This window comes from Oncorhynchus keta, chromosome 24 (genome assembly GCF_023373465.1).
Source record: "Oncorhynchus keta strain PuntledgeMale-10-30-2019 chromosome 24, Oket_V2, whole genome shotgun sequence".
In the NCBI taxonomy this organism is placed as follows: domain Eukaryota; kingdom Metazoa; phylum Chordata; class Actinopteri; order Salmoniformes; family Salmonidae; genus Oncorhynchus; species Oncorhynchus keta.
In genome coordinates this window covers 878,115-891,611 of record NC_068444.1, presented here as the reverse complement: position 1 = coordinate 891,611, position 13,497 = coordinate 878,115, and the positions used below count along the sequence as shown (strand labels likewise).

Below are 13,497 nucleotides of genomic sequence, written 5' to 3'. Positions count from 1 at the left end.
TACTTAACGTCAGTCTACAGACCGATACTACCCAGAGATACTACTTAACGTCAGTCTACAGACCGATACTACCCAGAGATACTACTTAACGTCAGTCTACTTAACGTCACCTACAGACCGATACCAGAGATACTACAGTCCAGATACTACCCAGAGATACTACTTAACGTCAGTCTACAGACCGATACTACCCAGAGATACTAGTCTACAGACCGATAACGATACTACTTAACGTCAGTCTACAGTCCGATACTACCCAGAAATACTACTTAACGTCAGTCTACAGACCGATACTACCCAGAGATACTACTTAACGTCAGTCTACAGAACGATACTACCCAGAGATACTACTTAACGTCAGTCTACAGACCGATACTACCCAGAGATACTACTTAACGTCAGTCTACAGACCGATACTACCCAGAGATACTACTTAACGTCAGTCTACAGAACGATACTACCCAGAGATACTACTTAACTTCAGTCTACAGACCGATACTACCCAGAGATACTACTTAACGTCAGTCTACAGACCGATACTACCCAGAGATACTACTTAACTTCAGTCTACAGACCGATACTACCCAGAGATACTACTTAAGTACCTACAGAAAGGAATGAAAGTCTTCCAACCTCACACCAGAAGACAATGTAACGCAGAGAGAAGAGACAATGACATCACTACATCGGTCTCACTGTGAAAAGCTCCCATCTGTTGTGTGTGTCTCATAATCCCCTTAGGAATGCCAACTCTACTTCTACATAGTAACACTGTAGTAACCTGTCTCTGGCCCAAGGGGGAGAGGTGAGTATAGCAACACTTTAATACCACATTCAAACTATAGGGCCCGCCCTGGGGCGGCAGGGTAGCCTAGTGGTTAGAGCGTTGGATAGTAACCGGAAGGGGGAGTTAAATAAAGGTCAAATAACATTTAAATTAAATGAATTAAAAACCCAAATCGTTGCCTGTGGTCCTTTCCAGTGCGATTCCAGCAACTATGGTGGATGGGTAACCAGGCCAGCCCAGTTCATCAATCAAAGCCAAATGATTTATATATATATGCCATTTAGCAGACGCTTTTATCCAAAGCGACTTACAGTCATGTGTGCATACATTCTACGTATGGGTGGTCCCGGGAATCGAACCCACTACCCTGGTGTTACAAACGCCATGCTCTACCAACTGAGCTACAGAAGGACCATATATATTTTTAGAAGAGGATAGATAGGCTGTAAAATAATGGTTGTTAGGTGAAAGTTAATATTCCCCAGGGCCGTGTGTCCTGCTAATCTTACCTGACGTTCCAGCCACACCTCTCCACTTAATATATATTAAACTAGTAGTGGTCAGGTGATAAATATATTGAGGTGAAAGGTCATATTCCCCAGGGCTGTGTGTCCTGCTAATCTTACCTGATGTTCCAGCCACAGTAGTGAACCAGGTAGAGCACCTCTCCCCCCTCCACGTCAGCCTCTTTCACAGTGGCCTGGTACGTCTTCAGGCTGCGACCGCGCCCATACCTCACCTGCACCTTCATCCCCGGGGGGTAACACTCAAACTCCTCCCCTTCCTCCCCCAGATCCTCATCACCACCATCGCCCTCCCGACTGCAGCTCTCATCCCTGAAACCAATGAAACACATTTCAGCTTCCTGTTCACTTCCTGGACCTAGGCTTCCCATAATGGACAACAACCACAACCCCCACACCCACTTTCACAACCTGGCAGTAGGTGGAGCAACAACAATACCCTGGCCCTTGGACTGTGTTAACCCAAAACCTCCAAGACATTACCACTAAGTAACCTACCTTGCCTCCAAGACACAACTAATAAATAACCCTCCTATTCTCCTCAAACACCAAGCCACTACTACTAAATAACCCCCTAGCCTCCAAGCCACTACCACTAAATAACATCCCTAGCCTCCAAGCCACTACTACTAAATAACCCCCTAGTCTCCAAGCCACTACTACTAAATAACCCCCACAAGCCTCCAAGCCACTACTACTAAATAACCCCCAGCCTCCAAGCCACTACTACTAAATAACCCTGTAGCCTCCAAGCCACTACTACCAAATTATCCCCCGAAGACTCCAAGACACTAATACAAACTAACCCCCCAAGCCACTACTACTAAATAACCCCCACCCCCCCTAGCCTCCAAGCCACTACAACTAAATAAACCCCCAAGCCTCCAAGCCACTACAACTAAATAACCCCCCCCCCTAGCCTCCAAGCCACTGCTACTAAATAACCCCTAGCCACTACTACTAAATACCCCCCTAGCCTCCAAGCCACTACTACTAAATAACCCCCTAGCCTCCAAGCCACTACTACTAAATAAACCCCCCTAGCCTCCAAGCCACTACTACTAAATAAACCCCCTAGCCTCCAAGCCACTACTACTAAATAACCCCTAGCCTCCAAGCCACTACTACTAAATAACCCCTAGCCACCAAGCCACTACTACTAAATAACCCCTAGCCTCCAAGCCACTACTACTAAATAACCCCTAGCCTCCAAGCCACTACTACTAAATAACCCCTAGCCACCAAGCCACTACTACTAAATAACCCCTAGCCTCCAAGCCACTACTACTAAATAACCCCCCTAGCCACCAAGCCACTACTACTAAATAACCCCTAGCCTCCAAGCCACTACTACTAAATAACCCCCTAGCCTCCAAGCCACTACTACTAAATAACCCCTAGCCTCCAAGCCACTACTACTAAATACCCCCTAGCCTCCAAGCCACTACTACTAAATACCCCCCTAGCCTCCAAGCCACTACTACTAAATAACCCCCTAGCCTCCAAGCCACTACTACTAAATAACCCCTAGCCTCCAAGCCACTACTACTAAATAACCCCCTAGCCTCCAAGCCACTACTACAAAATAACCCCCTAGCCTCCAAGCCACTACTACTAAATAACCCCCTAGCCTCCAAGCCACTACTACTAAATAACCCCCTAGCCTCCAAGCCACTACTACTAAATAACCCCCCTAGCCTCCAAGCCACTACTACTAAATAACCCCCTAGCCTCCAAGCCACTACTACTAAATAACCCCCTAGCCTCCAAGCCACTACTACAAAATACCCCCTAGCCTCCAAGCCACTACAACTAAATAACCCCCTAGCCTCCAAGCCACTACTACTAAATAACCCCCTAGCCTCCAAGCCACTACAACTAAATAACCCCCCCCCTAGCCTCCAAGCCACTACTACTAAACAATACTGTAGCCTCCAAGCCACTACTACTGAATAACCCCCTAGCCTCCAAGCCACTACAACTAAATAACCCCCTAGCCTCCAAGCCACTACTACTAAACAACACTGTAGCCTCCAAGCCACTACTACTAAATAACCCCCTAGCCTCCAAGCCACTACTACTAAATAAATAACCCCCTAGCCTCCAAGCCACTACTACAAAATAACCCCCCTAGCCTCCAAGCCACTACTACTAAATAACCCCCCTAGCCTCCAAGCCAATACTACTAAATAACCCCCCTAGCCTCCAAGCCACTACTATTAAATAATCCCCCTAGCCACCAAGCCACTACCACTAAAAAAAAACCCAAGCCACTACTACTAAAAAAAACCTAGCCTCCAAGCCACTACTACTAAAAAAAAACATAGCCTCCAAGCCACTACTACTGAATAACCCTGTAGCCTCCAAGCCACTACTACTAAATAACCCCCTAGCCTCCAAGCCACTAATACTAAATAATCCCCCTAGCCACCAAGCCACTACCACTAAAAAACCCTGTAGCCTCCAAGCCACTACTACTAAATAACCCCCCTAGCCTCCAAGCAAGTACTAATAAATAACCCCCCTAGCCTCCAAGCAAGTACTACTAAATAACCCCCCTAGCCTCCAAGCTACGACTACTAAATAACCCCCCGAGCCACTACTACTAAATTACCCCCCAAGCCTCCAAGCCACTACTACTAAATAAACCCCTAGCCTCCAAGCCACTACTACTAAATAACCCCCTAGTCTCCAAGCCACTACTACTAAATAACCCCCTAGTCTCCAAGCCACTACTACTAAATAACCCTGTAGCCTCCAAGCCACTACAACTAAATAACCCTCCTATTCTCCTCAAACACCAAGCCACTACTACTAAATTACCCCCCGAAGACTCCAAGACACTAATACAAACTAACCCCCCCAAGCCACTACTACAAAATAACCCCCCTAGCCTCCAAGCCACTACTACTAAATTACCCCCCGAAGACTCCAAGACACTAATACAAACTAACCCCCCCAAGACACTAATACAAACTAAATAACCCCCTAGCCTCCAAGCCACTACTACTAAATTACCCCTAGGCTCCAAGACTACTACAAGACACAAGCCAATACAAACTAACCCCCAAGCCTCCAAGCTACTACAAAATAACCCTGAAGCCTCCAAGCCACAACCAAGCCACTACTACAACTAAATACTCCCCCCAAGCCTACTACTAAATGAAAGCCACTACTACTAAATACCCCCCAGCCTCCAAGCCACTACTACTAAATAACCCCCTAGCCTCCAAGCCTACTACTAAATAACCCCCTAGCCTCCAAACCACTACTACTAAATAACCCCCCCAAGCCTACGACTAAAAGCCACTACTACTAAATACCCCCCCAGCCTCCAAGCCACTACTACTAAATAACCCCCTAGCCTCCAAGCCACTACTACTAAATAACCCCCAAGCCTCCAAGCCACTACTACTAAATAACCCCAAGCCTCCAAGCCACTACTACTAAATAACCCCCTAGCCTCCAAGCCACTACTACTAAATAAACCCCCCTCCAAGCCACTACTACTAAATAACCCCCTAGCCTCCAAGCCACTACTACTAAATAACCCCCAAGCCTCCAAGCCACTACTACTACAAGCCACTACTACTAAACCCCCTAGCCTCCAAGCCACTACTACTAAATAACCCCCTAGCCTCCAAGCCACTACTACTAAATAACCCCCCAGCCTCCAAGCCACTACTACTAAATAACCCCCCCTAGCCTCCAAGCCACACTACAAAATAACCCTCCAAGCCACTACTACTAAATAACCCCCCTAGCCTCCAAGCCACTACTACTAAATAACCCCTAGCCTCCAAGCCACTACTACCAAATAACCCCCTAGCCTCCAAGCCACTACTACTAAATAACCCCCTAGCCTCCAAGCCACTACTACTAAATAACCCCCCTAGCCTCCAAGCCACTACAACTAAATAACCCCCTAGCCTCCAAGCCACTACTACTAAATAACCCCTAGCCTCCAAGCCACTACTACTAAATAACCCCCTAGCCTCCAAGCCACTACTACTAAATAACCCTGTAGCCTCCAAGCCACTACTACTAAATAACTACTCCAAATACAACTAAATAACCCCCAGCCTCCAAGCCACTACTACTAAATAACACCCTCCAAGCCACTACTACTAAATAACCCCCTAGCCTCCAAGCCACTACTACTAAATAACCCCTAGCCTCCAAGCCTACTACAAAATAACTAAAGACTACTATTAAATACCCCCCTAGCCTCCAAGCCACTACTATTAAATAATCCCCCTAGCCACCAAGCCACTACCACTAAAAAAAAACCCAAGCCACTACTACTAAAAAAAACCTAGCCTCCAAGCCACTACTACTAAAAAACATAGCCTACAAAGCCACTACTACTGAATAAGCCTCCAAGCCACTACTACTAAATAACCCCCAGCCTAAATACTAAATAACCTAGCCTCCAAGCCTACTACTAAATAATCCCCCCTAGCCACTACCACTCCAAGCCACTACTACTAAATAACCCCCTAGCCTCCAAGCCACTATACTAAATAACCCCCCAGCCACTCCAAGCCACTACTACTAAATAACCCCCCCAAGCAAGTACTACTAAATAACCCCTAGCCTCCAAGCCCTACTAAATGAGCCACTACACTAAATTACCCCCCGAAGACTCCAAGACACTAATACAAACTAACCCCCCAAGCCACTACTACAAAATAGCCTCCAAGCCACTACTACTAAATACCCCCAGCCTCCAAGCCACTACTACACCCCCCAGCCTCCAAGCCACTACTACTAAATAACCCCCTAGCCTCCAAGCCACTACAACTAAATAACCCCCACAAGCCTCCAAGCCACTACTACTAAATAACCCCCTAGCCTCCAAGCCACTACTACTAAATAACCCCCCTAGCCTCCAAGCCACTACTACTAAATAACCCCGAGCCACTACTACTAAATAACCCCCAAGCCTCCAAGCCACTACTACTAAATAACCCCTAGCCTCCAAGCCACTACTACTACCCCCTAGGCTCCAAGCCACTACTACTAAATAACCCCCTAGCCTCCAAGCCACTACTACTAAATAACCCCCCAAGCCTCCAAGCCACTACTACTAACTAACCCTGAAGCCTCCAAGCCACAACAACTAAATAACCCTCCCAGCCTCCAAGCCACTACAACTAAATAACACACCCCCAGCCTCAAGCTACTACAAGACACTACTACCAAATACCCCCAGCCTCCTACTACTAAATAACCCCCAGCCAATACTACTAAATAACCCCTAGCCTCCAAACCACTACTACTAAATTACCCCTCCAAACCACTACAACTAAATAACCCTGTAGACCCCAGCCACTAACACTAAATATCCTCCCCAGCCTCCAAGCCACTACTACTAAATAATCCTGTAGCCACCAAGCCACTACTACTAAATAACCCCCTAGCCTCCAAGCCACTACTACTAAATAACCCCCAAGACTCCAAGCCACTACTACTAAATAACCCCCAAGACTCCAAGGCACTCCTACTAAATAACCCCCAAGACTCCAAGCCACTAACACTAAATAACCCCCTAGACTCCAAGTCACTACTACTAAATAACCCCCTAGACTCCAAGTCACTACTACTAAATAACCCTGAAGCCTCCAAGCCACTATAACTAAATAACCCCCAGCCTCCAAGCCATTACTTCTAAATAACCCCCTAGCCTCCAAGCCACTACCAGTAAATAACCCTGAAGCATCCAAGCCACTATAACTAAATAACCCCCCAGCCTCCAAGCCACTACTACTAAATAACCCCCCTAGCCTCCAAGTCATGACTACTAAATAACCCCCCTAGACACCAAGCCACTACTACTAAATAACCCCCCTAGCCACCAAGCCACTACTACTAAATAACCCCCCTAGCCACCAAGCCACTACTACTAAATAACACCCGAGCCACTACTACTAAATAACCCCCCTAGCCTCCAAGCCACTACTACTAAATAACCCCCCAAGCCTCCAAGCCACTAGTACTAAATAACCCCCCCCCCCCAGCCTCCAAGCCACTACTACTAAATAACCCCCTAGCCTCCAAGCCACTACTACTAAATAACCCCCTAGCCTCCAAGCCACTACTACTAAATAACCCCCTTGCCTCCAAGCCACTTCTACGAAATAACCCCCCAGCCTCCAAGCCACTACTACTAAATAACCCCCAAGCCTCCAAGCCACTACTACTAAATAACCCTGTAGCCTCCAAGCCACTATAACTAAATAACACACCCCCAAGCCTCCAAGCCACTACTACTAAATAACCCTGAAGCCTCCAAGCCACTACTACTAAATTAACCCCAAGAAACTACTACTAAATAACACACCCCCAGCCTCCAAGCCACTACTACTAAATGAACCCCCAAGAAACTACTACTAAATAACCCCCCCAGCCTCCAAGCCACTACTACTAAATTACCCCTCCAAACCACTACTACTAAATGAACCCCCAAGCCACTACTACTAAATAACCCCCCTAGCCTCCAAGCCACGACTACTAAATAACCCCCAAGACTCCAAGCCACTACTACTAAATAACCCTGTAGCCACCAAGCCACTACTACTAAATACCCCCCCTAGCCTCCAAGCCACTACTACTAAATAACCCCCTAGACTCCAAGTCACTACTACTAAATAACCCCCCCAAGCCACTACTTCTAAATAACCCCCCGAGCCTCCAAGCCACTACTACTAAATAACCCCCTAGCCTCCAAGCCACTACTACTAAATAACCCTGAAGCCTCCAAGCCACTATAACTAAATAACCCCCAGCCTCCAAGCCACTACTACTAAATAACCCCCCTAGCCTCCAAGCCACTACTACTAAATAACCCCTAGCCTCCAAGCCACTACTACTAAATAACCCCCTAGCCTCCAAGCCACTACTACTAAATAACCCCCTAGCCTCCAAGCCACTACTACTAAATAACCCTGTAGCCTCCAAGCCACTACTACTAAATAACCCCCCTAGCCTCCAAGCCACTACTACTAAATAACCCTGTAGCCTCCAAGCCACTACTACTAAATAACCCTAGCCTCCAAGCCACTACTACTAAATAACCCTCTACCCTCCAAGCCACTACTACTAAATAACCCCTAGCCTCCAAGCCACTACTACTAAATACCCCCCATAGCCTCCTGAATTGTTTACAGAAAATGCAGAGATCATAATGGCGACAGTATTGAGCATTAAATAAATACTACTATCCCACAAACATTTCCTCATGAAAACGATATATCATCTAGCCTTGTTCTGGTCCTCTGTGGACTTCCATGACATCTCTGCAACTAAACCCTTCATCCACATCACATAAACATCACTCATTGACTTGAGGTTTTGGTTGAGTTGTAGTAGGTAAGACAGCCACAAGGGCGTGCTATAGTACAAAGTAAGTGCTGGAGAGAGGGGAGGGTTGGTGGGAATGGTTTCAGGAGACTGAGGCAGATTATGCAGGTTGGCACAGCAATGCACAGCTTAGCTGCACATCAATTTGAGGCTGTTGCAGAGTGCAGACACAGTAGTAACGTGAGACAGGAAGTACAGTCAAGATATCCAAATCCAGGTTAGCTCACACAACCTCACCAGGCTGGTCCCAGATCTGTTGTCTCCTTCTATAGACTGGTCCCAGATCTGTGGTCTCCTTCTATAGCCTGGTCCCAGATCTGTGGTCTCGTTCTATAGCCCTAGCTCTAGTGTCAGATGAAAGCATGGATACCATTGCTGTGTCTCTGTTTGCAGTTTGAATGAAGTTGCAAACCTAGCAGCAAACGAAACTAACTTAAAACTTCCTTCAAACTCCATGTACAGATACTGGACACGGAGACATACACATGGTCTCCACGTGTTCATCTGAATCTGGGGAAGTAGATCAAGTCTTTCACTACCATAGTGATGAGTTACAACCTGTATTGGTGGCAAACAGAGAGTACAGCCACCTCATCATCTCTCTACAGTCCAGTGGTGTGAATGAGACTACAGCCACCTCATCATCTCTCTACAGCCCAGAGGTGTGACTGAGACTACAGCCACCTCATCATCTCCCTTCAGTCCAGAGGTGTGACTGAGACTACAGCCACCTCATCACCTCTCTACAGTCCAGTGATGTGACTGAGACTACAGCCACCTCATCATCTCTCTACAGTCCAGAGGTGTGAATGAGACTACAGCCACCTCATCATCTCTCTACAGCCCAGAGGTGTGAATGAGACTACAGCCACCTCATCACCTCTCTACAGCCCAGAGGTGTGACTGAGACTACAGCCACCTCATCACCTCTCTACAGCCCAGAGGTGTGAATGAGAGTACAGCCACCTCATCACCTCTCTACAGCCCAGAGGTGTGACTGAGACTACAGCCACCTCATCACCTCTCTACAGCCCAGAGGTGTGAATGAGAGTACAGCCACCTCATCACCTCTCTACAGCCCAGAGGTGTGACTGAGACTACAGCCACCTCATCACCTCTCTACAGCCCAGAGGTGTGACTGAGACTACAGCCACCTCATCACCTCTCTACAGACCAGTGGTGTGAATGAGACTACAGCCACCTCATCATCTCCCTTCATCCCAGAGGTGTGACTGAGACTACAGCCACCTCATCATCTCCCTTCATCCCAGAGGTGTGAATGAGACTACAGCCACCTCATCATCTCCCTTCAGACCAGTGGTGTGAATGAGACTACAGCCACCTCATCATCTCCCTTCATCCCAGAGGTGTGAATGAGACTACAGCCACCTCATCATCTCCATACAGCCCAGAGGTGTGAATGAGAGCCAGGAGACTACAGCCACCACATCATCTCCCTTCAGACCAGAGGTGTGAATGAGACTACAGCCACCTCATCACCTCCATACAGCCCAGAGGTGTGAATGAGAGCCAGGAGACTACAGCCAAATTAGTGCATTCAGCGTTTTCAGCCACACTCGTTGCTGACAGGCGTATAAAATCGAGCACACCGCCATGCAATCTCCATAGACAAAACATTGTCAGGAGATTGGCCCGTATTATAGAGCTCGTTGACTTTCAACGTGGAACCGTCATAGAATACCACCTTTCCAACAAGTCAGTTCGTCAAATTTCTGCCCTGCTAGAGCTGCTGTTAACTGGAAAGGTAAACGTCTTCAGAGCAACAACAGCTCAGCAGCGAAGAGGTAGGCCACACAAGGTCACAGAACGGGACCACCGAGTGCTGAAGTGCATAAAATTCTCTGTCCTCGGTTGCAACATTCAACATGCGCCCCCGAGTGTCGCATCTCAGTACTAGACGCGTCACTACAGACCATTGTTTGATTCCAGGCTGTATCACAACAGGCCGTTGTGATTCACCACAAGAACAATTTGTCTGGGAGCTTCATGAAATGGGTTTCCATGGCCGAGCAGCCGCACACAAGCCTAAGACCATGTGCAATGTCAAGCGTCGCCTGGATTGGCGTATTAAAGCTTGCCGCCATTGGACTCTGGAGCAGTGGAAACGTGATGAATCACGCTTCACCATCTGGCAGTCCGACGGACAAATCTGCGTTTGGCGGATCCCAGGAGAATGCTTTCTGCCCGAATGCATAGTGCCAACTGTAAAGTTTGGTGGAGGAGGATAATGTTCTGGGGCTGTTTGTCATGGTTAAGGGACATTTTAATGCTACAGCATACAAGGACATTCTGTGCCAACAGTTTGAAGAAGGCCCTTTCCTGTTTCAGCATGACAATGCCCCTGTGCACAAATCATGGTCCATACAGAAATGCTTTGTCGAGATCAATGTGGAAGAACTTGACTGACCTACTCTGTGACAGGCCGGCTCAGAAGCAGGAATTACCTCTGTGACTCATTGTCATATTTATCCTGATACCAGATTCGAATTGATACAACCCTAACAGCTGACTGACTAGCTAGCTGACTGACTAGCTAGCTGACTGACTGACTAGCTAGTTGACTGACTGACTAGCTAGCTGACTGACTGACTAGCTAGTTGACAGACTGACTAGCTAGTTGACTGACTGGCTAGCTGACTGACTGACTGACTAGCTAGCTGACTGACTAGCTAGCTGACTGACTAATCCAAGATGGCGTAGCAGTAAGTCGTCCTGTGGTATCGTCTCTCTGTAAATATCGTCTCTTTTTCGTTTTAGATATTTTTCTTCGCATATCTTTAAAAACATTTTGCTACACCTGCTAAACCTCAGCTTCCAAATACTCTCCTGCAATCCGCCTCACCCAATGTAGCTACTTTTCCTAAAGTATTTATATTTACTTCAGAACCGGAACCCCTCAACTGAAGCTAGCCAGCAAACCACCAGCTATGCTAGCGGTCTTCAGCTAACCGGTCATCAGCTAACCTTTAGCTCGGAAAGCTCTCGCCAGTTCGAACAACGCAACGCTAACCAGAGCTTAACGGACCTATTTATCTTTTTATCCCCGGACTCCCTCCGCAAACGGAACATTTTTTTCAGCTGGATCTTCACAACTAGCTATCGAGCTAAACCGCAACCCTGGTTGATTACTCCTGGCTAGCGTTTCCACCCACGTAGCTTGAAGCTAGCCCGGCCAGAGCTCCTGTGTTCCTAGCATACTCCTGGGCTTCTATACCCGGATCCACGACCGGTCTATACTACTCCCCCCTCTTCAAAGGGGGAGACACCCTGGACCCAAACTGTTACAGACCTATATCCATTCTGCCCTGCCTATCTAAGGTCTTCGAAAGCCAAGTCAACAAACAGGTCACTGACCATCTCGAATCCCACCGTACCTTCTCCGCTATGCAATCTGGTTTCCGAACCGGTCACGGGTGCACCTCAGCCACACTCAAGGTACTAAACAACATCATAACCGCCATCGATAAAAGACAGTACTGTGCAGCCGTCTTCATCGACCTTGCCAAGGCTTTCGACTCTGTCAATCACCAGATTCTTATCGGCAGACTCAGTAGCCTCGGTTTTCGGATGACTGCCTTGCCTGGTTCACCAATTACTTTGCAGACAGAGTTCAGTGTGTCAAATCGGAGGGCATGCTGTCCGGTCCTCTGGCAGTCTCTATGGGGGTGCCACAGGGTTCAATTCTCGGGCCGACTCTTTTCTCTGTATATATCAATGATGTTGGTCTTGCTGCAGGCGATTCCCTGATCCACCTCTACGCAGACGACACCTTTCTATATACTTTCGGCCCGTCATTGGACACTGTGCTATCTAACCTCCAAACGAGCTTCAATGCCATACAACACTCCTTCCGTGGCCTCCAACTGCTCTTAAACGCTAGTAAAACCAAATGCATGCTTTTCAACCGATCGCTGCCTGCACCCGCATGCCCGACTACCATCACCACACTGGATGGTTCCGACCTTGAATATGTGGACACCTATAAGTACCTAGGTGTCTCGCTAGACTGCAAACTCTCCTTCCAGACCCATATCAAACATCTCCAATCGAAAATCAAATCAAGAGTCGGCTTTCTATTCCGCAACAAAGCCTCCTTCACTCACGCTGCCAAGCTTACCCTAGTAAAACTGACTATCCTACCGATCCTCGACTTCGGCGATGTCATCTACAAAATCGCTTCCAACACTCTACTCAGCAAACTGGATGCAGTTTATCACAGTGCCATCCGTTTTGTCACTAAAGCACCTTATACTACCCACCACTGCGACTTGTATGCTCTAGTCGGCTGGCCCTCGCTACATATTCGTCGCCAGACCCACTGGCTCCAGGTCATTTACAAGGCCATGCTAGGTAAAGCTCCGCCTTATCTCAGTTCACTGGTCACGATGGCTACACCCATCCGTAGCACGCGCTCCAGCAGGTGTATCTCACTGATCATCCCTAAAGCCAACACCTCATTCGGCCGCCTTTCGTTCCAGTACTCTGCTGCCTGTGACTGGAACGAATTGCAAAAATCGCTGAAGTTGGAGACTTTTATCTCCCTCACCAACTTCAAACATCAGCTATCTGAGCATCTAACCGATCGCTGCAGCTGTACATAACCTATTGGTAAATAGCCCACCCATTTTCACCTACCTCATCCCCACAGTTTTTATTTATTTACTTTTCTGCTCTTTTGCACACCAATATCTCTCTACCTGTACATGATCATTTATCACTCCAGTGTTAATCTGCAATATTGTAATTATTTGCCTACCTCCTCATGCCTTTTGCACACATTGTATATAGACTCCCCTTTTTTCT

General features: G+C 47.4%; 1 protein-coding gene across 6 annotated transcripts in view; it reads right to left on the bottom strand.

The window, feature by feature from the left end:
• LOC118382110 (AT-rich interactive domain-containing protein 4B-like) overlaps positions 1-13,497 on the bottom strand; it is a 269,423-nt gene that overhangs the window by 136,662 nt on the left and 119,264 nt on the right. For 5 of the 6 annotated variants that reach the window (XM_052477441.1, XM_052477445.1, XM_052477444.1 and 2 more), the window contains one exon: positions 1,414-1,623. The exons of the other annotated variant lie outside the window; for it this stretch is intronic. In XM_052477441.1, coding sequence (XP_052333401.1) covers positions 1,414-1,623 — 210 coding nt within the window. The remainder of the gene's footprint in view (positions 1-1,413; positions 1,624-13,497) is intronic. 6 annotated transcript variants of the gene reach the window in all.